General features: G+C 40.0%; 1 protein-coding gene across 2 annotated transcripts in view; it reads right to left on the bottom strand.

Annotated features, from left to right (window-relative positions):
- Positions 1–9,595: 9,595 nt before the first annotated feature.
- Positions 9,596–24,095, bottom strand: part of WNT7B (Wnt family member 7B) — a 153,051-nt gene continuing 138,551 nt past the window's right edge. For both annotated transcript variants that reach the window (XM_050966258.1, XM_050966257.1), the window contains exons 3-4: positions 23,724–23,995; positions 9,596–12,789 (exon numbers count right to left, since the gene is read on the bottom strand). In XM_050966258.1, the coding sequence (XP_050822215.1) occupies positions 12,310–12,789; positions 23,724–23,995 (752 nt within the window). In that variant the 3' untranslated portion in view covers positions 9,596–12,309. The remainder of the gene's footprint in view (positions 12,790–23,723; positions 23,996–24,095) is intronic.

The following is a 24,095-nucleotide window of genomic DNA, read 5'->3' on the forward strand; positions in this document are numbered from 1 at the left end:
GTGCCATGATAGAGTAGGCTCCAGCTGCTCAACTTCTAGTGCCACTAACCAGTGCAAGAACAGGAAGCTCTTTGTGTCTCTTCAGCAGTCCGCTGTATCTGAACAGATGGGGGGAGAATTGTGTCCCAAGGCCCGTATCCTTAAAGGTATTTAGGTACCTAATTCCCATTGATTTCAATGGGCAGTAGGTGTCCTAAATATCTTAGTGGATCTGGGCCTACAATTTTCACTATGGCCAGAAACCTCCCTTCTCCTCCTCCACCTTCCATGACCACCATATCCCACCCAGAGATAATGCCTCACCCCCTGCCATTTACATATATTATTGATTTGTTAAAGTCTCCAGAAGGGCAGCCCAGTTTTGATGGCTCTCACAGCATTATTTGGGGCTGGACTATCCTCCTGCTGATCTTAGGTAACATGAGTCTAATTTTTGCAACTTTTTTTTTAGAAAGGGAATTTCACTTCAGTTATGCAGAGATAACGCTGACAGTGTATTTCAGTCGACTCCAGCATGCACTCAAAAATAATATGCTTTCTGTGCAAAAATTGTACCTCATTACAAAAAATTTGACTTTGAAAATGACAATTAAAGCTTGAGGCATCCAACACTTCCCTGCCATATAATTCTCCTATACTCGCTCTCCTCCCACCTGTCACCATCCACACAAAGTTGTTTCCCTGAAATTTGCAAAAACATATGCAAATGTCAAAATAATAAATGACTAGGAGATTGTAAAATCCCACTTTCTATTTGAGGATTCCATTTCCAATCTGTTATAAAACTAACATATACTACTCATAATATTATTCCCCTCCCTCCCCAAAAAAACAGCCTACACACATTGGTTCCTACACAGTACAGTTGACACTGTATTTGCAAGCTCTACAAAGACTTATGTATACCAGCAATGTATACCCAACACTCTTCACAACGCAAAATAGGTGCAAAATCTTTGTCAACAAAGTGTAATATTGGGTGTTACTGTTGGAATATGTGTATATATATATATATTTATATATTCATGTAATATGTTACAGGCTGCTAGGGCCTAGTGAATGAAGTACGCATTGCATGTTGGCAACTAAAGCCAAAGACTTCACACATTTGCAGTTTGAAGTCAGACATCGATCCAGAGGCCTGATTTTGAAGAGGTGTGCAGCGCCAGCTCCCACGCCTTATAATTAAAAGCGGACCTCGACTGGCCATCAAGATTTCTTTCTAATCTCCAGACTCTGGTGCAGTATGAAAGGGGTGTGAATGGGGACTAAATGGGGGTGACAGATAGCTCAGTGGTTTGAGCATTAGCTTTCTAAACCCAGGGTTGTGAGTTCAACCCTTGAGAGGGCCACTATAGGGATCTGCAGCAAAATCAGTACTTTGTCCTGCTAGTGAAGGCAGGGGGCTGGACTTAATGATCTTTCAATGTCCCTTCCCCTTCTACAAGATAGAATATCTCCATTACTTTATTCAGGTTTTTTATCTGCCTGCTCTCCAATCCCATAGGGAGGCCCCTTCTGAGGGTCTAACACTACTAGACTCCACTGAAACACACTTTTGCTTGAACTGTTTTTTTTTTAACAATGTTATGTATGTGAATATATTTGTATCCAGGTATGTTACTTGGCAGTAGCACATATATAGGTCTCAGAGTTTTTGGGACTGCGTCCTAAGCAGATTCAGCACAGATATTACTTCTCCTTTTAGGCACAATATTTTCAGTTATTTCCAGTTTATTTCTTATTTAAGCTTCATGTAATCCCTCAAAAGTGTGTTTAAAAAACTTTTCCTTTCTGTGTGAGTGTGTCAGCTTTGTCTTTTGCACTGTGATTCTCTGTTGAAATTAGTGTTGGAGATCTGATGTTCATTGCTGTTTTATATAGATCTTTTACAGAAGGGCTGATGCAGTGGAGAAATTATGATAAATATACCTGCAGTTTGAGATTTTCAAAACTGAATAGAATACTTAGAGTGAAATTTTCAAAAGCCAAAGTCAGTATAACTTTTGAAGATGGTATTTAGGCTCCTGTGTCACTTGGGCACTTTTGAAAATTTTACCATTAGACTCTCAACTATCAATGATTTGAATGGAAGTTGTGTTAAATCCCATGGTCATTTTTGAAAAATCTTGGGCAGAAAGTCTGATCCAACCCAGTAAATCTCATGGAAACTCATTGTGCTTACCCAGCAGACATCCATCTTTGATTGTTAAGATCATTTCCTTTCTCCCTGAACTGGGGTTGATGGAAAAGAGGCAAGCACCTCCCTGTTTTGTAGAGACCTCTGCTAATAGTGACTGCAGGCTCCTTTTTTGTTTTTCTCAGGTGGGAGCATGAATGTTATAACATGGGGTCTAAGTACAAGGGAGAAGAAGTGGCTTAAAAGAGATGGAGCTGCAAATAAAGCAGCTGGAGAAAAGAGAGGCATCTAGTTTAGGCCCATGTAAACAAGTTTAGTTAAAAGGAGAACTAACCAAAACCAAACCTTTTCTGGAGCAAAGGAAACTTCCAGTTTGGCAACCATTGCCTCCTACCATCCTTGTGATACTCTGATTCATTCTTTTGCTCATGGCCTCCTGCCAGTATTACTACGACTTACTATTATATGCAAAAGCTTACATGTACAAAATTGCAGCCAGATAGAGGTCTTTGGGGAAAAGTGTTTGTTTAGGCTAGTTTGTCAAAAATGTCACTTCCTTGTGTACATTTTTTGAGCACTCTGACCTACGCACAAAGGAGATGAATTCTAACACTTCTGTGTATGACTTGTGTTTTGCGTATAAAAATTCCGTCACTTACAGACTCAAGTGATAACATATAGAAATTGTGCATGCACAAATGGCAGCCATGCGTAGGCACTTTTGAACACTTGGCTCTTTATGTCTGGTATATGGTTCAGGTCATTTTTACCAAAAGGGCATTTGAAGAATGGAAATAGCTTTTTAATCATTCTATCCCATGTCTGAAAAGTACTACGAATTAGGATGGATACTGCAATTTAAGGGTTAACATTGTTACAGGTGCGGGGGAGGGAGGGGAGCGGGAGGACTGGAGACCTCAAAATTTAATAAATGAATACTTAAAGATTAAAAATAATTATTTTTTAAAAGGAAAATATTCTGCTTAAACTTTAAATGGTTTTAAAATCTGTAACTAAGCTATAATTATCCAGCAGCACTAGTGTAGTCTGTATGAGTCATTGCTTCTTATTTCAGATCATACTGATTGAAGGTTGGCTCAAATCTTTGAGATCCCTCTAAAATGGTCATGCTCCTAGATAAGCCAATGGAGCCCAGTGTGTGCATCTGCAGGCAGAAGTTAACCCAAGCCTTATGGTATGAGTAAAGTGCTTGGGAACCAAGAATCCTGTGCTATAATCTGAATCCTAACTCCTCGTGCTTTGGCTTTTCCATTTATAACATTTGGGATAATAACTTCCCCACAGGCATGTTGAGCACAGAATAAATAAATGATGCAATGTTCTGTGGAGATGAAAATTAGAATATGACTAGGTACTGTGCTGACTCTAGCATAATCATTATGGGCAGCATAAAGATGTGTGGATGGATGCAATTATTAGCAAATCTAGTGTACTGCAGGTGGCAGTTGCTGTAGAGAGTCCTTCAGTCAGAATAAGATAATCTTGTTCAGTGGTTTGCAATAGGAATACAGTGTATTACTGCTACTTAGGAGAGGCTCTGTTTGACTAAGCAAATACCATTAGAACCAACTATTTATAACTGAACACACTTGAATAAGAAACATGTGGGGAATAAAACTCTTGTTAGTTTATTTGCCCTAATTTAGCTGAAATGTAGCCCTGTAATTATGTACTGGATGTCAGGGACAGAGAAACTAGTGACTGCAAACACACTTCCTCATTCCTTCAGGAGTGGTTCGGATCAGGTATTCAGCTGAAACTGCCAAAATGCATATTTTCTTACCAGTTCACAGGGAGCCATCTCCAAATATTTTTCACTTGGGTTCACACTTCTTTTTCTTTTAGGAGCCTAGAAAAATCCTTTTATTAACCCATGTACCTGGTTAATCACTCCTCTCGCCCCCACCCACAAAGAGAAAAATAAAAACACTAAAAAAGTAGTCTGTTACTGCATAAGAAACTAACTCCCCATCCCTGTTCGAGAACAACAGATATTCTATATCACATAATATTAACACAAAACGTCATTTCTATGATATTTACATTAACCTGCTGTTTGACTCTCCATAAGAGAATCTGATACCAGATGCACCATTGTGCCAGAAATGTTGGAACAAAATGTGGTGGGTTGACAAACCTGTCTTGCTGCATTGCTTCTGGCCTATTAAAAAAGAAATCATTTATTGTGCTTTGTTAGTACATTTACAGCAATGAAGTACATTATATCTGGCTAGTGATTATTGTCTGACTGTGAAAGTATCTGTTGAAAAGATTATAATGGGCACAAAGAGAATTCACGCTATCCCACAGCATTGTTATCGGCCAATGGGACATGGTACGTAGTTGATATTTTATTTTAGAAAGCTAACGAAGATTGGGTTTACTGCACTGGACAATAAATTTACAGCAGGTCTTTTGGCATCATGCTTTTCAATATCCACAGTAAGTGGGTCTGAGCTTTGAATTCTAGTCCTAGCTCTCTCACTGACTCCTGCTTGGGTCCCAAGCAAGTCACTTTAGCACTAAATTATGCATCCTCCTCCTATGCAAGTAAACTAGATGGGGGAGAGGGTTCAGAGAGCCATTTTTCATCTTCAGTTTTCTCACCTGTAAAATGGGAATAATGATATTGGTCTCCTTTGTAAAGTGCTTTGGGCTCTACAGATGAAAGGCGCTATGTAAGCGTTAGGTACTGTGTTATAGCACTCCTGTCCAGGGGTTCCTAGCAGTTGGAACGAAATAATTTGGTTCCTAGTAGGTGGAACGAAAAGCAGTAAGAGATGACTTATAGAAAAGTCCCATAGGATTTAATAGGGTTCTACAGAAATTACAATGCTATGGAAATTCCTCTGAATATCTGTAGAATGGAGAATAAGCTCCTTTATGAATGGTTGTGGCATCATCCCATTGAAGTCTGTAGCGAGTATATAACTGCCATGTCAAAGGTTCCCTTTTTCACAATGTAAGAGCCATAACACAGCCCTTAAACCCTCTCTGTGATTGTTTTATCATCTTGAACAATATTTACTTACTCACCTCAAAGAGGTGTTAGGACAATTAACTAGTTGATGTGCAATGAACAGTAGCATCAGTGATATATAGCTATTGAGTATCATTAACTTTAAAATTCTGCTGTAAAAATAATTCACTAAGAAACAAGTCTTTAAGTCTTAATAACATACTTATCATTTTAACATGTTTGGGTTATAGGCCATCCTAAAATCCAGTGGCAGGCTACAGCCCATGCAGGTTACTGGATGTAGCTGATGCCTGGGTCTTTAACAGTAGGGATTTTAACAATCTGGTGTGTTCAGGAGAAGACATATAAACTTAGGCCATGTCTACATCTAAAATTTTGCAGCGCTGGTTGTTACAGCTGTATTAGTACAGCTGTATAGGGCCAGCGCTGCAGAGTGGCCACACTTACAGCAACCAGCGCTGCAAGTGGTGTTAGATGTGGCCACACTGCAGCGCTGTTGGGCGGCTTCAAGGGGTTTTGGGGAAGGCGAGAGCAAACCGGGGAAGGAGACCAGCTTCGCCGCGGTTTGCTCTCGCGTTCCGCGAACCACCCTGCAAACCGCAGGGAAGGAGACCTGCTTGCTCGGGGGTTCGGCGAACGCGAGAGCAAACCGGGGAAGGAGACCAGCTTCGCCGCGGTTTGCTCTCGCGTTCCGCGAACCCCGAGCAAGCAGGTCTCCTTCCCTGAGGTTTGCTGGGTGGTTCCGGGAAGGCGAGAGCAAACCGGGAAAGGAGACCAGCTTCGCCGCGGTTTGCTCTCGCGTTCCGCGAACCACCCTGCAAACCGCAGGGAAGGAGACCTGCTTGTTCGGGGAACGCGAGAGCAAACCGCGGCGAAGCTGGTCTCCTTTCCCGGTTTGCTCTCGCCTTCCCGGAACCACCCAGCAAACCTCAGGGAAGGAGACCTGCTTGCTCGGGGTTCGCGGAACGCGAGAGCAAACCGCGGCGAAGCTGGTCTCCTTCCCCGGTTTGCTCTCGCCTTCCCGGAACCACCCAGCAAACCTCAGGGAAGGAGACCTGCTTGCTCGGGGTTCGGGGAACGCGAGAGCAAGCCGGGGAAGGAGACCAGCTTGATTACCAGAGGCTTCCTCAGGTATGCTGGGATACCTGCTTATTCCACGGAGGTCAAGAAAAGCGCTGGTAAGTGACTATACTTGATTACCAGCGCTGGATCACCAGCGCTGGATCCTCTACACCCGAGACAAAACGGGAGTACGGCCAGCGCTGCAAACAGGGAGTTGCAGCGCTGGTGGTGCCCTGCAGATGTGTACACCTCCTAAGTTGCAGCGCTGTAACTCCCTCACCAGCGCTGCAACTTTCTGATGTAGACAAGCCCTAATGCAACATGAGAACACTCTCACAAAGTACCTAGAAGAGAAAAGCATTAAGCTTATGTTAGAATGCATTTGAGTTTCACAGTACTAATTGACCGTTTGCTCATTAGGATTAAATTTATTCACACAGCACAAATCCTTGCAATGGAAGTTACATGCAAACCACATTTAAGAACACAGTCTCATTGTCTAAGGGAGTATTGATCTGACTTCCAAAGATATTCTTGAATTATATCTGTGGTGAAATATTTCTGTGCATAGTGCCCAAGGATATAGACTTGAAGGAAGAGAAAAGAGTAGGGTTGTAAAGGAAATCACATAACCAGAATTGTACTGGCACATCCTGCATCCATCCCTGACCATAACTTAGATTGTAAGCTCTTTGGATCATACCTGTCTTTTTGTACTATATTTGTACAGCACCTAACACAAAGGGATCCTGGTCCACAACTAGGGCTTCTAGGTACCACAATAATGCAAGTAATAAATATCAACAATAATAATAATTAATAAACAAACATGTTGGATAACAAGGGGTACACCAAGAAATCCAAAGTAATGCTAGAAATCTAAAGAAAATAAACTAATGCTTGAGAGGTTCATGCACGTAATAAAATGTCCTGTTCTTTCTTTGGGATGGTGAGGGCTCCTTTTCATTCACAGCTGCCTGAGTTAATCATTAAGACCTTTGCACTGTAATCAGGTCTGCATGGGAGGGCGGGGGGACCCTTGCACTCATGTGGATCCAATTGCTTATGAATACAAATAAAACAGAAGTGGGAGGTAGAAAGTTTGGCTGTAGATCTGAATATTTCCAAAGTCAATGTTTTGGATTTGGTTTGGACCATCTATAAAATAATATATGCATATCTATCAGTTTATAGTTTAAACTCTCTAAATCCAGATTCTCATGTACTGTACAGTCCCTTTACACCACTGTGCTGGTGTAAATGGGCCTTCAAGTGGGAGTGAATTATACCAGTGTTAAGGCCCCTTTACATGGAGCAATGTAAAGGGATCTTAGTGTAAATAAGAATCAGGCCCTGAAGTCTCCAAAAGGTTAAGTAGTGCATCACTATCACTGAAAACAGAGTGTATTATTAACCAATGCTTTGTCCTTTAGCAATTAACTTTGAAATTTGCAGCAGTGTTATTTCTTCTGCCATGGTACCCTGTGGAGCTGTTCACCGCTACCAACCATAAATTAAGTGGAAACGGCAGGCTTTGTTTCCCACCAAACAAAAAATTGTGTGTGTGTGTGTGTGACCAGATAGCAAATGTGAAAAATCGGGACAGGGTGAGGGGCAACAGATGCCTATATGAGAAAAAACCGCAAATATTGGGACAGTCTCTATAAAATCAGGACATCTGGTCACCCCTGTGTGTGTCTATATATAAATGTGTATATATCTATATAGAAGCAACTTTGCAAAAAGAACCCATACATTTATTTGGAAAGAATGAAATGAATAAAAGAGAGTCTCATCTCCATCCTCCCATGTCAGTAAGAGCCCCTTCCAGTTTCTTGACACCAGTTCAAACACAAAAAGGAAAATACTTGCCAATTTTGTGTGTGTCCTTATTTTGAAATGAAAACATTCTGAGTTTGTAGAGATGCAAACAGGGGCTTACAGTTGAGGAAGAAAATCTGCATTTGAAGTTCTGCGTATCCTGTGTTTGTTCTGTGTGCAGTAAATGTCTGGCAAAATCAATACCATGAACTTACACTACGGTATAACAACTTTCTTCCCCTGGTACTTCCATGTTTGCCTCTGGAAATAGTTTGATTTGTATATATATGCTGCATCCTCTCTTATTGCTGTGATTCTGCAAAAAAAATGCTGGGTGTTTGCTCCTATACTTACAGTTCCAAGTTCATTCTGGGCACTGTCATTACCATAATACCTCTTAATGATCAAAAGTGGAATGGGCAGTCATTCTGTCCAGCTGTGACAATTGCCATGTTTGCTAATTGTTTCAAGCTTCAGAGAAGCAGATATCTGTAGATCTCAGAGGTTTCAGTTCCCAAGAGTTGAAGCATTGATATCTTTTCTCCATGGCCAAAAGGAATTCATGCAATCAAGTTATTTTCAAGGGAAGCTAAGTATAAGGGAAGCATTTTTGTTCCATGACCCTCATCCCATCCCCAAAATTGATTTGTGTTTTAGGTTTGACCAAATTCAAAAAAATTCACAGTAAAATGTGATTGGAACCATATGGGTTCCTGCAACTTCTTCCACTCACAACTTGTTTTAGGTTTGTTAAAAGTTTTACAAAACTTTTGATCAGATTCATGTACTCTCCAGATTTGTTGTAGAAATGTCATTATTATAATTTACTATGACATTTTCATACAACTCTGTTAATAGGTTTCTCATGATGTAGTTAAAAGGTGCAGTATTCTCTCTGGTATCTGTGGGCAAAATTCTGCTCACATTTACACTAGTGTAAACCCAGAGTAAATTGATTCGTTTCAATGAAGTTACTCTTGGTTTAGTTTACACAGACTTTGGCTATATATCTAGTTAGATATCTTCTCTGAGAGGAAAAATATTACAACGAATCATATTGTCTAGATTTAGACAGAAAGACACTAATGGCATACATATTGAGAAGATTATTTCTCCTATAACCAAAGTGTTTAATGTTATAAAAGTTCCTCTTAGGTCCTGATTCAGCAAGGTAGTTAAACATGTATGTAACTTTAAGCATGTGAATAATCCTGTTAACTTGAAGTCCTTTGTTCTGTCAAGACCTACAAAGTCCACATACTTCTTGTATGTTCCTCATTATCCTCCCGTGTTCACTCATCTGCAATATACATTGAGGACTTTGGACTTTATTAATGCAAGGACCTTCCATTAATATCTTGACCCACACGCATACAGCTGCTGTAGACTTGGGAGCATACAGCGTGCCATTCAAAAGTAGGCTTTAACACAAAAGGTTATTGCACAAGTTTTTAAATGTCATATTGTTTAAAAGAGGTAAGTTAAGAAAAACAAAAGAAGAGAGGGCTGAGAAGGGGGGAGAGTTAAGTTTTAATAGAAATGCATTTCACGTTTTGTTTTTGTTTGCTATACAACATTAACGTAGTAAACAAATTAAACTTTGTTCTTAAAATTCTTTAATAACATACAGTATTCTGAGCTCTGTCATTACAAATTACTGTAAACCATGTTGTGTCGCTGGAAGCGTTCAAACCTCCTATTGTCACAGCTATTTGACATTGAACTACTTTTTTTTCCAAGAAAAGTTATTCGTAAGCTATTTTCTTTTGTGAATAGGTTTGATGTCATTTTGTGTGTGTTTTAGTTCAGTATGGCAATGGTGCTTTCTGACCCAAACACACTTAAACTGTTTTTTATTCTGTACGTAGAGCAAAGTCCATGCCTTGTGGTCAGCCCCTGCTTTGTGCTATATAGTACCTTTCTGAACACCCCACCCCAAATGAGCAAAACTTTTATAGAATGATCTGACACATTAGATTCTGGAAGTCAAATCCACAGTAGAAACATCAACATGAAGAATAGCTGACGTAGCTATTTAAAATAGGGGGTGGGTGAGGAAGTTTCATTTTGGTCCACTTTTTGGGGTGGTTAGTGTTATAATATATATATATATATATATATTTTTTTACTCAGTGTAGTTCACAATAATTTAAAATACTCTATAGACATTTAAACGATATACAATAATATAACTTAATTGATTCCTCAATTGTACTTAACAAATACTATTCTAATATATTTACAGTATGTAGTACCATATGACCGTGCATTACTGTGCATGGGAGCTTTCTTTGCTTCTTGTCAGGAATGAGCTGAAAGTACAGTATATAATTATTGTTCAACAACAATACCCATGAATCAAAAGGGATGTTAAATTGTATAGCATGGTTCTGGCATAACTGGGGACAGCCTCTTCAACTGAGTTGTGCTCATTTATTCAAAAGCTGGATTTAGACCATGGGCTGGGATTTTCATAAGTGATTTTGGGGGCCTCCATTTCTGAGTGCTCCACTGGAGACTCTTTAAAGGGGCCTGATTTTCAGAGGATAGGTGCTCAACACTTGAAAGTCACATCCCTTTCAGGGTCTCAAGTCAGTACTTAAAATTACTGGTCACTTTTGAAAATGTAGGCCCAAAAGTTTAGGAATAATTCATAGACGACTCTTTAAAATACAAAACTGAATGTCCAGATTACAGTATCTAGGCACTACTTAATCCATGTTTCCTGCCAGCCAGATAGTTGCACTTGCTACAAATTACACTTGCTGTGTGTTTATGGGAGTGGTTTTATTGCAGCTGGGCATATCTGGCTCTGGTGGTTAAACTCACTCTGATTTACAATACTAATCTGAATAGAGATTTTTAAAAAATATTATTTTTGGGGAAAAGGGAGTGTGAATTGGAGCTGAACAGAGGTATAAAGATTCAACGTCTTTCTTAACATTCCAAATATTTACCAGGGGCTGGGAGTAACATACTGTTGCCAACTTTAGAATAATGATGACATTTAAAAAGTAACCCAGACTAACCCATCAGCAATTTATTAGCTTTGTGTGGTACGCTAATGAAGCCATCATGAGTCAGAGATTATAGCAACATGGAGTTCAGCTACTGTATTTTATTAATTTCCTAGCTTAGGGTGAGCAAGCTCTTTCACAATATTAGTAATGGGCAAGTTTGTGCTGGAAATTATTAGGATGTTGTAACTCTTGCAAAGAAAGTGTAATTGCTTGAAAGATCCTGCTATGGCATTTCTCTTCAAGGCAAAACCTTTAATACCTGTTGAAGCATGTCTTTGTGCCTTAAAACTACCCATGCCAAGATGAAAATAGGTGCTCCCTGCCTCACCTCCGAATCTTAATGCTAGTTCTTATTTGGGAATGGGCAGGAAACCACTGTATCAAGCATTTGTAACCACAGTTTTGCATGATCTTACTGCTCAATTCTGATCATTGCTTAAGGCCTACAGTAATTGAACTCTCTAGTAGTGGAGTGACAATAGATCAGTAGCATTGAAGAACTTAGGGAGAACCAAATACAAAAATCATAAAGTCAGAGTTCCAATAAGTTTACATTTAGTACAGAATTAAGACATAGCTACCCGTTAGTGCTTAGAATTTTTTGATACTATTAAAAACATAAATAATATTTTTTAATGTTCATTTATAGAGTTCCAGTGTCACTGGCAGCTGACGTAATTTTGCTAACTTTATTTTTCAAACTGATAGTGGAGTTTTTCCATTTTAATATTTTTTGCCTCACTATCAGTCTTAGTTTTTGCTATACCTGCTTTTTTAGAATTAATATTTTTGCAGCAATAGTGCTGGTTTTTTCAGTGGAAGTTTCATTGTCTTAAAAAAAAAGTCTTATTTGCACAGGGGTTTTTTTGTGTTTTTTTTTTGTTGAAGTTTTTGTTTTTTTGTAAAATATGAAAAAAGTTTCTCTTCTTTAACCCTCCTGGGATCTGTAATTCAGTCAGCTTCTCTGATATGTATAACTTAAAAATCTAGTCGGAAAACTCTACAACACCCAAATTGCAGTAAAAAACAAACAAAACAAAAAGTTGCATGTGTTTGTCAAGATCACCTTAATTCTGTTGCCCTTATTTCCATTGCAGTCACAACGGCCAGCAAGCCCAAAATGCATCATCCTTAGAAGTATAAGTGATGGGGGAGAGATTTCTTTTCCCAAAGAAAAGTAGATGTGCAAAATGATGCTGTGGTTGTTTGTCATACTCCACTTTCTTCACTTGTGGTGATTTGTTCTGTTTGTTAATCTTAGGCCACTATTTGCAGGTGAACACCTCTGTCCGTTCACTGCACGTGTTGCACTTCACAAAGCAGCACCAGTGGAATTTGCAATTACACTGCCACACTTTTGTGTACTGGTGTGTATTGTAACCCCTTCCACAGCACATCATGTCACACCCGTCTGCATTAGGAGATGTACGGTTACAGAGTCGCCCCTGGGTACCAACGCTCCCCGTGGAAGCATCTTCCTCACAGTAGTTGGGCGACTTTTCGATATACACCAGATCTGTTTCCATTGGTTTCTGATAACTCCTGATCTGCTTGATCTTCAGGAAGGTTGGCTGTCGTAGCCGACTGGCCCGTACCACCTCCACTTGTACTGCAGCATTATACTTTTCTTTCAAAATATATCCAATCTCTCTGAATTTAGGAAGCGTGGTCCAGCAGGTCTTAGTTGTACAGGAACCTGAAACACCATGACACTTGCATTCCAATTTCATTCTCTCTTCAAGAACCTGTATGTGTATATATATATATATATGTATATTATTTTTGGAGAAAAAAACTATAGTAAAATTTGCCTAAATCACTGTTTATAGTTAATATTTATTAAAGTTAGTTGAAATTTTGTATATGCCTTTTTAATAAATATTCTTTTGTTTGCCACAAAAACTTGTTTTTCAAAAGATTTTGTGACTTTTATTATAAGAAATTTTATCAGAAAAAATGTTTCTTTTTCTGCTTTGAAATAGTTTTGAAAAGTAATTTTTTAAATTTTGAAATAAATATGAGATTTTTTTTGGGGGGTGGGGAGGAGTAGTGAGGAGGAAACCTACCATGTGGCAATACTGACCAAAAAATTCTTTTTTGAAATCTTATTTTGAAAATGGAAAATAATAAAAGAAAAAAAATAGTGATACATTTTGATTTTTTGAAATGTTGATTGCATTTTTTTCAAAAAGGTTAAACAAAATAGGATTTTTTAAATATTTTGATCTGCTCTAATATTCATTGAATAATTTGTGTAGTTGCCATGGCATCTCTGCTCATTACATACTTAAAACATCAGCCTATATTAGATATCCACCTACTGACCAGCCAAACCCCTAGAACATCACCCTCAATTGATCTAGCCTAAGACTGGGCAATGGCTGGCCATACACATGGTCCTTGCACCAGATCCACAAAGGGTGCTATGAAGCTAAGAGTCAAACACAAGGATAAACAGGAATGTTATTTTTATTATTAGTTAATATTTATGTTGCATTAGTGCCTAAAGGTTCCAATCCAGGATTGTGGCCCCTTGTGCTTAGAAACCTATCCAGGGCTCAATTCTGGCTTTCTCACAAGCCCCAAGCAGAAGGCTGCATGTTCTTGTGCCATCCCTGGGGAAACTCAAAGGCAGATTGTGACTGTCGAATACAGCCTCCTAGGTATACCCTGTTCTGCAGTCCAAGTACCTGTGCCTGGCATGTATGTGGCACAAGATACTTTCCTCAGTGCACCAGCAGAGCTACACTACTCAGCTCTTTTGCGGGGGTGGGAGGAGGATGGAGAGAGCACATGTGGAGCTGCTCCTCATGCCTGGTACAGGGTTGCAGGGGAGACAACATAGCAGATCATAGAGGCCTTTATGCTCCCAATAGTTCTATCCACATATGCCCCTTAAATCCCTGGTGAAAACCCAGCCATAATCTGGCCCACAATCATCATCAACTTTTCATGAAAATCCAGACCTAATAATAAAATAAACCAATCTTTCTGTCTTGCATGTATGCAGCAAGATGATGGACAAGAAATACGAGCTCCCAAGCTCCACTGAAGCACTAGTGCAGCCCATCTCCTTCAGTGGTTTCACAGCAGATCCCAGACCATGATTGAAATGGGCAGAGGATAAAAGGGCCGAAATCTGAGTACAATAGCATAATGAAGTAGAGGGGAAGCAAAAAGTGCTTACTGCTTAAGAATAAAGGCCTTAAAATAAATGCAGTAGAACTTTGGTTAGCCCTGCAAATAGAGGGCACCCTCCTGAGTTGTTTGAGTTTCACTTAAATTGTATGTTTTTCTTTTTCCAAATTTCTGGGGTTTCATTATTAAAGAGAATATCTAGCTTTGCCTCCCTTCTGCCAACATATCGGAGCAAGTACAAGTGGGCTAAGTGTCTGGTTAAAAAATATATTAGGCTCCTTGAATCTAGCCTTAGGAACCAGGCTCAGATTGAGTCACTGTCAAGTCAGCCCTTCATTCTTCTGATGTAGATAAAGCTGATTTCCAAGCAGTTTACTGCATTAGGCTAGAAGTTCTTCCATCCCTGGGGGCAGTCTGCTTTGTGTGGACATTGCATTCTTAGGGCAAGGGTAGGGGTTTTGCTGGTGACCATGGCCAAAACTTCTTTTACCCCTTGACTGTTGGACAGTGTGCCCTGCACAGACCTGTTTACCTGCCCCCTCTATCCTAGAGGCAGCAGCACTTCATTAGTGCTGGATGTACATGTTTTGGGATGTGTTTTGGGATTTTTCCAAATGAAAAGTGCTATATAAATATAAAGGGTCTGATTTTTTTCAAAGGCCCTCAATCCTGACTCCAATTTTATTGTATACATTTTGTACTTACAAATAATCTATTATCATTTAGACATATACACATCCATTAAAAAGGAGCACCTAGCACCTGCTGTAAGCACTAGTGACAATTCTCAAATATGAAACCAGAAAACAGACCACTCCTGAATCCCAGCTTCAACCATTAATCAGCGTATCCACAGTCATCAGCAATAACCGAGCAGCAAAACTCATACATAAGCTGTGGACAGAAATGGTACTCCTGTTCTAGTCTATATAGATTTTATACCACCTGCACCTTAGGTCACTGTAATATGCGAGTGCCTTCCAGTTACGCATTAAACATCTAACATCTGTCACCATGATTCATTCTCTCTCTTATTATCTCCCCAGGGGACAATTGTTTTGCTTTTAAATATACATGCTTCTAAATTAGAGAAAGCAAGGTACACCTTGCACTTGGAGCAGAAAGTGGTGAGATTTGTCAGTATTCTTAGTTCCTATGAGAGTTTGTGTCATGGTCTCAGACCTGCGCTCAAGAAAATTCTTTCTCTCTCACAGATGAGTTTTACCATTATGGTAGAAAGTTCCATGGTGCCTGAAGAGGGGAGTTGTTGACCCACGTCCTCAGTCCAGAACTTTAGGTGATCTTTTTTGACATGCTGGACTCCGACAACATCATTTATAGAGCTAGCTGCCTGATATACACAGTGGTGCTAATTCTTGCCATTTTGTCTTTCGTCTTGCAATATTTGGTATTTTACTTGAGCCCCAGCTTCTGGAGTAATGTTGTTAAACAAGAATCTCAGCTTTCCTTTAAAAATAGTTTCTAGTCTTTATGATTGTGCAGAAAACTTGAAACTGTAACTCTAAAGGCTTGAAAGCCAAGAAGAGCCCAAACTCTATTAATTCATTATTTTAAAGCAAATCTCATGCTTTTTGGGGAGGAGGTGCTGGCTCATGCTTTTTGAATGGTTGGGGTTTCAACACTGTGTTCAGGCCCAATGATCAGGTAGTTACATGGCTAAATGCTGTAATGTGCGCCCACAGTTATTTGTGGGTGCAAAACTTTGCCCACAAAATTGGAAGTCAGGGAGCCTAAGGCCCAATCAAAATAATATTTCTTCCCTTTCCCCAGGTGGTTTGTGTTCAGTATTCATATTCATTAAGAGCCCAGTTCTCCCCTTTGCACATGCTGAGTAGTACCTTACTGCTTGAGTATCCTCACTGGCTTCCTACTTGCATAGTAAGGTACTACCAAACATGATAAAAGGGGGCAGAATCTGGTCCAGTGTACTCACTGTTGTGACCGAAGAGAAACTGACCTTTCTCTTCCTTTCTTTCCCTCTGATTTGGTTTGTCTCAGCGCAACTTCCATTGTAGTTCTGACCCTGAACCTTAAAGGTACTGATTTACTAAGATTTAACATACCCTGCCAGGTTGGGTACCTGATTAAAGATTAAAAATCATTAGCTTGTGTGACTCTCTCCTTCAAAAATTCCATTTGTCATATGTCAGGGCCTCATATCTAACCTTGAATAGTTTACAGCAAGATCTGCCTCCCAAACCAAATTCCCATCACTTGACTTGCTGCCTCAAACTAATATTAGACCATTCTTTAGATCCACTTTCCATGGGCAGTCCCACTCCAGCCCAAATAGGGAGTTGCCAAGTAAAATTTTCCAACTCTTACTTCTATTTTATGACATGAATTGTGAAATATAATGGCAAAGATCTTTATTCTACAGATTTTGCACCAATATAAATAATATACTAAAATGCAATTGTGAGTGTTGCCTTCCTCAAGTCAAGTAGACAAGCCTTACAGAAATAATTATTTTCTGAATGAATAAAATGCAACCCCCTTCTCCCCGCCCCCCACGCAAAACCAAGCCCCGTTTTGTAAATTTCAAATCTAGGCCCAAGTGCATTATATCAGATACAGTTTCTGTACCTATTAAAAATCCTATCTGGATAAAATATGAAAAACAATAGTAATATTTTGTGTGTGTTTTGGCTTGGCCTTCCTGATTTGTGTTTTCTTTGGTGGAAATGCACATTTTTGGACCAGATGTTGAATGTAACAAAACCCATATTACTTTTAACTGCAGTATCAAAGAAATAGAAAACTCAAACAGTTTGTCTGTTAAAATATGCAGGAGATCGACTCTTGCCTTTGGTAATACTCATCCAGAGAGAGAGAGAGAGATGGATTCTGATTCCATATACTAGTATATCATCATTTCCCCTGAGACTGGAGAGAGTGGAGCCATTGCTTATGAGGTAGGAATGGGCACTATTTATAACTTAATCTCTGAACAGGTCTGGATCTAGTAATGCCATCTAGTAATGCCATCAGATTGCAAATCTCAAGGAGCATCTGTGAGATGACGGTTCACCCAATTAGAGAGAGGTTGTAATACTAGTGCAATGGTTACTGCTCAGTGGTGATAACTTTATGCCCCCAATATTTTGTTTGTTAATAGCAAGTCACAGGACCAAAAATAGCATATGTAAGCAGGGTAATGGTCCATACGATGTCTCATATGATCTGGCATCAGCATGAAAAATATGGGTATTTCAGCCTGATGGTTGCTCCTAATGTTTCTCTAGTCAGAAGCAGAGCTACCCTGAACCCTCACTTCCCAGCCAAACAATATTTATATTTTGTGATATGAGAGAATATAAAATCCAGTCCACTATCTCTACCCCATGCCCAACAAGACTTCCTGGTGAAGACAGTCCATTCCTCCCTCCCCTTACCCAAAGTCTCCTGTTTAGTGGGGGAAATAAGAGTGGGGTCCAAAAACTATTGCCTAGCAAACAAGGGCTGTTCTTGCCAGGGTCATAGAAGGATGGGCCGTAAAGCCTTATCCAACAGCTCCTACAACTGTTTCCTGCCCTTGCAGATAGGCCTCTCCTGGAGAATTTCCCCAGTTGGTAAACAGAAAATAGCTTCTGAGGGAAAATATATCTCAGCTTTGAGCAATAAGACTAACCGAAATTTTCTGAAATTCAATTTTTCAATGACTTATTTCTAGAAATTTCAAATTTGAGGGGGAACTCCCCCCCCCCCCACCGCATACACACATGCACACAAAAATCTGTTTGAAGTTTTTCATTATATTTTGTGTGTATAATATTTTAACCACCTATACAGCTGGTTGACTTTTTTTAAAAATCTGTTGACTAAAAATTTAAGTAAAAATAAATGGAAACAGTTTTTAAAGTATTGTTCTGTGTCTGTCATCCCATTATTTTGGCTATAAACCACAATCCCAGGAAATAATGACAATTTTATTGTGTGCATGATGAGTGTACACTACATACACTCAGGGCCAGCTCTAGCAATTTCGCTGCCCCAAGCAGAGTGGTATGCCGCGCGGGGGCGCTCTGCCGCTTGCTGGTCCCGCGGCTCCGGTGGACCTCCTGCAGGCATCTTGCAGAGGGTCAAGCTGGTGCCGCGGCTCTGGTGCGGTGGACCTGCCGCAGGCATTTCTGCGGACGGTCCGCTGGTCCCGTGGGTCTGATGGAGCTGCCGCAGGCGTGTCTGCGGGAGGTCCACCGGAGCCGAGGGACCAGCAGACCGTCCGCAGAAACGCCTGCAGCAGGTCCACCGGAGCTGCCTGCCACCCTCCCAGCAACCAGCAGAGGTTGGAGGTTGGAGCCAGCCCTGCATACACTGTATAGTAGGTATGGGTATAAAAACTAAAACAGAACCCCACAAACCTTTGTCAGTTTCTAGAATTGAATGTTTTTGTAAGTTCTAAATGTTTGGTTTTCCCCCTATGTTTTTCCTCTTTTGGTTCCAATCAAAGTGGCCAAAACACTGGGCAAGAAGCTATATTTTCATCTAATTGAAGCAAAGAACTCTCCTTCAAGAGATTCTGAGCCAAGGTTTTCAGACTCAAGAAATACACTCAAGAAATTATACTTATGTTATGTAAACATGGATAAGCTTTAGCTGTCCATCTGACCAATCCAAGTTGTAACTGAGCCTTTTGAAAGTTGGATTTATATCTTTCTGCAGATGAATTTGAGTGAGGGAAATAAGCTACTAAGAAGAATTACCAAAGCCTTTTTCCTTCACAAATCTATTCAAAATGGATGTCTAGTGAAGTAGTTTGTCTCTTATAGGGGAAAAAATGTATCCGCATATGATGGACCCAATTCTACAAGTCATTGAGAGTAAAATTTTCAAAAGATCCTAAGTAATTAGGAACTGAAATCCCACTTTCAGAAGTGTATAAGGAACCTAAGGCCCTTAAACTCTGAAGTGCCTTAAATCATTTTTGAAAATGGGTTTATGTTCCTAAGTCACTTATGCACTATTGAAAATTTTATCTTGAGTGCTTTTCTGGGAACTGCTTGGCCCTCTCAGCTCTCATTGAAGACACTGAGAATTGAGAGTACTTTGCATATCTCAGGAAATAGCACCTTGCAGGACTGGGCCTTTTATTTTGGGACATAAATATTACAGTTAACATAGGATGTTCTTGTCCTGAGGAAATACTTCATGTTAAAATTGTTTCTTTAGATACTATACATTATAAATGATAACCGACAAATAAACTCATTAGCTGTGCTACAGCCAAATCATGTCAGCCAAAACCAGTTCTGTGGCTCCAGGAACTGTGAGAAATAGTTGTCGTTTATACGAAAATGTCCGAAGTAATTGAATAATCTGTTTTAAAGAGATACTGAACATTTTTTGCCCCTCCACACTCATTTTTTCAACTATAAAATAAGATGGCATCTTCCAGGCATTCAGAAGAAAACCCATTGACATTACAAAAGACTAAATTTGGGGACAGAGCTTCCGGCATTCAGTGTTAGTGTGTGTTTCTGGAAGTAAAAAATAGCCCAATATTTTCTTCACATAACCACAGTGACTATCTAGTCAGAACCTAATTGATTGATAAACTGTTGGAAACATTTATTTTCATCTGTCTGGTAAAAGCAGTGATCTGTTACCAATTGATCTTCCTTTCCTTCCCCTAAAAAGCAAGCAAACAAGAAACATATTTTCTAATTGAGATGTACCGAGAGAGTTGGTCATTGTTTTGACCTTTTAACAAAAAGTGAAGATTAATGGCACATGTTCCTAGAGGTTACTCTTTCTGAATTCCATGATACAGCCACTTCCTAAAATACATAGTTGAAAGCTGCGTCTCTCATAAAATGGCATCAGAAGTTTACTGGATTTTATCTACATTTATTTTTTAGTTGTTATATCAAAGTTTTATCCACAAACAACTTTTGTAACCACTCAGATTTGCACCAAGCCTTTTATTGATTTCCAGCCTTTCACAGAAACACTTGCATTAGACTTCCAGGTACAGTTGGGGGTGGAGGGGAGAGGGGGTTCAGATAATTCTGATTTATAGCAGTCATTTCAAAAATTACACTGAAGTTATGTTTCAGAGTAGCAGCTGTGTTAGTCTGTATCCGCAAAAAGAACAGAAGTACTTGTGGCACCTTAGAGACTAACAAATTTATTTGAGCATAAGCTTTCGTGAGCTACAGCCCACTTCTTTGGATGCATGGAATGGATGATTGGTAGAGATGAATGAAGGTAGGTACTTCAGTATTTTATACACCTCAGTGATGTGTTATAGCACAGCTCAGGTCTTCCATCAGTAGCAAATTATTATTTCATCAACAGTCCTAGGTATCTATTTCTTCCAAAATGCACTGATGTCAACTTTGTCATATATAAAAAAAATCACAAACTTGCTATTAGTTTGAACAATACTTGGAAGTGCAATGCAGAGCAATTAGAAAAGTCCAGCTTAAAAAAAAAATCCCGAAAAGCCCAAATAGCTGCCTTTTTGGGGGGCTATCCTATTAGCAAAACCTTACAGGCTCTACTATGGTTATAAGAGCCAGAGCCATTTAGCTATATATGAAAGCAGGTGTGTCACTCCATCAGGGGAGTTGGAAGCATTCTTGGAAGACTCCACTTGTGTAGACTTTCATCCTTCTCAGTGCTGCCTCTGGGGCCTAAAATGTTAACCAGCCTCCGCAGGAATGCAGCCATCCAAGTGATGGAGTCCTAGATCCTGATCCAAAGCCTATTGCACTCAATGAGAATGTTTTCATTGACTTCAGTGAGGGGTTGGATCAGGCTGTAGGTGGGGAAGGGATTCCTTACACTTTGTTCACAGTGATTCTGTGGTAGGTAGCCATAATACCATCCAGACAACTATTCCATTCATCAGACAGTGCTACAGAGGACAGCGCTCTTAGTTGGCAAATTCTGAAGGCAGAAAAGATAAGTGATATAACAAATGATGTCTTGTATTACTTGTCTTTGACTCATGTTCAGAGCAATTGAAGGTTGTATTCATATTTGTTCTTAATAGATAAGCTCTTAAGCCATGAAGATCATATCCAGGCTTCCTCCAAACCGTGAAAGGGATTGATTATATTCCATGTTGCCATTTAGAACAATCAAGTAGAAATGGATCTAGCTTCCCAAAAGTCCAAGGGGGTTAAGATTCAGCATTACATTTCTGTTACCAGTTGATCTTCCTTTCCTTCCCCTACTAAACAAGCAAACAAGAAACCTATTTTCTAATGGAGATGTACCTTGAGAGCTGGTCATTGTTTTGACCATTTAACAAAAAGTTAAGATTAATGGCACATATTCCTAGCGTTTGCCAGAATGTTTGCAGAAAGTGAAATCCTCACAAATACTAGGGCAAAATTATTTTCCTGAAAATTCCTTCCAGGTATTCATGTGGTAATCTAGGAAGTTCTTTGGTTACGTTCCTCCTGTTTATGAAGTTTCACCTTATATTATAATTAGCTTAATTAGAACAGGAAGTGTGGTTTAGTATAGAATAGGGCAGTAGACTGGGAGTCAGGAGCCCTGGATTCTATTCCCGGCTCTTGCGTTGACCTACTGTGTGACTTTGGGCAAATCATTTCAGCCTCTTCCACTCAAGCCTTTTGTCTGTCTTGTTTATTTAAATTGTGAGCTGGCAAGGCAGGGACCATCTACTATGAGTGTGTACAACAGCTATCACAATGGGACCTTGATATCAGTTGGAAACTCTAGACTCTACTATAATACAAATAAGTGCTTTACTTCAAAAATTCAGTGACTAGCTTTATTATTCCGGGTGTACAACCCAATACATGTCTTCTGAGATACATGAAGTGCTGAAGCAAAGAAGAGACAACCAGCCCCGGACTAACAGCATCAATTGGGCCTGGAGCCATGTCCTGGCTGCCCGCCCTCCCCATCCCTACCAGTCAGGACAACTTTCACATATAGAGATCTACCCTTTTTAAGGATGCCTTCCATCATGCACTCCAGGTGATTTGCCTCCCGCATTCCACCTATGGCATAAAAATGTCCAGTGCTCCCCTGTTCACAAATTCCTGGTTCCCATTCCACACTCTGGATCATTCACTCCATTTTCTCTTTCTTTCTCTTGCATTTATGTGATGCCTTTGATTTCAATGCATTTTACAAACTACAGCCATATTCTACCCTCAGTTTTTGTACAGAGCTCCCATTGCAACCCCTGAGAGTTTTATGCATGGATTGCTATTATATGTCTTTCAAAATACAGTAAAGGAATTGCTTCAGCCTCCATCAAAAATGAGCCACCTCTGGGGTGGAATACAACAGCTAGTGAGCAGCAGACAGCAAAAACGCACAATTGTTTAGGGAAGGAAATTTGCAAGGAATAATGTCTGATTTTTTTTCTGGTCTGTGATAGACTGAAATTCTCTTTCTGTACAGTAGAACAGTGGTTCTCAACCAGGGGTCCGTGGCCGTCTGGGGGGGTCTGTGAGCAGGCATCAGGGGGTCCTCTAAGCAAGTCTGCCATTAAATTTGCTGTGGCCCTGAGCCCCACCACCCGGAACTGATGCTGAAACCTGAGCAAATTAGTTTTGTGGGGCCCCAGGCAATTGCCCTGCTTGCTACTCCCTAACACTGACTCTGGCTTTTATATGCCGAAAAACAGTTGTTTTGGCACGGGTGGGCCATAGAGTTTTTATAGTATGTTGGCAGGGCCTCAGAAGGAAAAAGGTTGAGAATCCCTGCAATAGAATACATAATACAATTCTATTCATACAGCAGCTTCATCTTGGAAAATTAGTACCCTTATTTCTTAGACTGAAAACATTTTTCAAAACTTTAACAAAATCTCTTTTGAATGTGGTGATGTACTATGAAAAAGGGCATATTTTAATTTTCAAAAGGCAAACTTTTGGAGCCATGGAGTTAAATCTTCAACTGGCATAAATTGGCATAATTCCATTACGTTTATTGTTTCATTGGCAAGCAGCTAAATCATGATTGTAGACATTTAAGTGTGTGTCTTCTTCCAAAGATTAAGTAACACTTGTCTAGTGATCATGTGGTTATATGCACTCCACCAATGTGAAATTGACAGTTATGCATTTGCTACAAAGTATGTATTTGATTAGAGGCATACTCCAAGCAGCATTTTGCCTTTGGGTGGAATGAGTAACTACTGGAGTTGTTGGAGTTCAGCAACATAGAAATCTTTCCATGGAGAGAGAATGCAAAGATATAGCACTACCAATGATAATTCCTGCAAGATTATGCCTAATTTCAAGAGAGCTTGGAAGGGGGCCTAAGGAAGTAGAAATGGTTAGAGGCACATAAACTGTGGAGTAGTTAATGGAGCTTTGACATAAACTCATTTCTGAATCTGTAAAACAAATATAGGCATTAAACACCATTAGATAACGTTGAGATGGGCACAGAATGACAGTCTAGAAGGAGGGTGAAGACTGGGGGCATTGCTTGCTATAACCAGCCCCATTTAAGTTCAGTTGCAAATTAAAAGGACCCCCCACCCTCCAAAGAGCATGTTATCCCCTTTCCGTCCCATCTAGAATACCTTTCTTCCAGCCTCATTGTTGTGCAAGTTCATCAGCCTCCGTGCATTCTTTTTGATTTCTCGGGCATCAACAAACTTCCTGGAGAATTCAATGCCGTATCTGATATCCGCAGAGCAGCCTCCCCATTTCCAGCCCTCCTCCTGGTTGTAGTAGCCCTGTTTCTCTCGGTCACAGCCACAGTTGCTGAGGTTGCCCTGGCTGCAGGCGGCAGTGACAGCATGTGCAACCCCAGCAGCGGTAATGGCATAGGTGAATGCTGCTTCCCTGCTTCCTGTGGAGAGAAACCAACAGCTGATGGATTTGGAAGAAGGCCGTGCTTACTACAAAGTACATACATTATGTACAGCAATGCATTCATTCAAAAGCAGAAG

Source organism: Gopherus flavomarginatus, chromosome 1, assembly GCF_025201925.1.
Source record: "Gopherus flavomarginatus isolate rGopFla2 chromosome 1, rGopFla2.mat.asm, whole genome shotgun sequence".
Taxonomy (NCBI): Eukaryota; Metazoa; Chordata; order Testudines; family Testudinidae; genus Gopherus; species Gopherus flavomarginatus.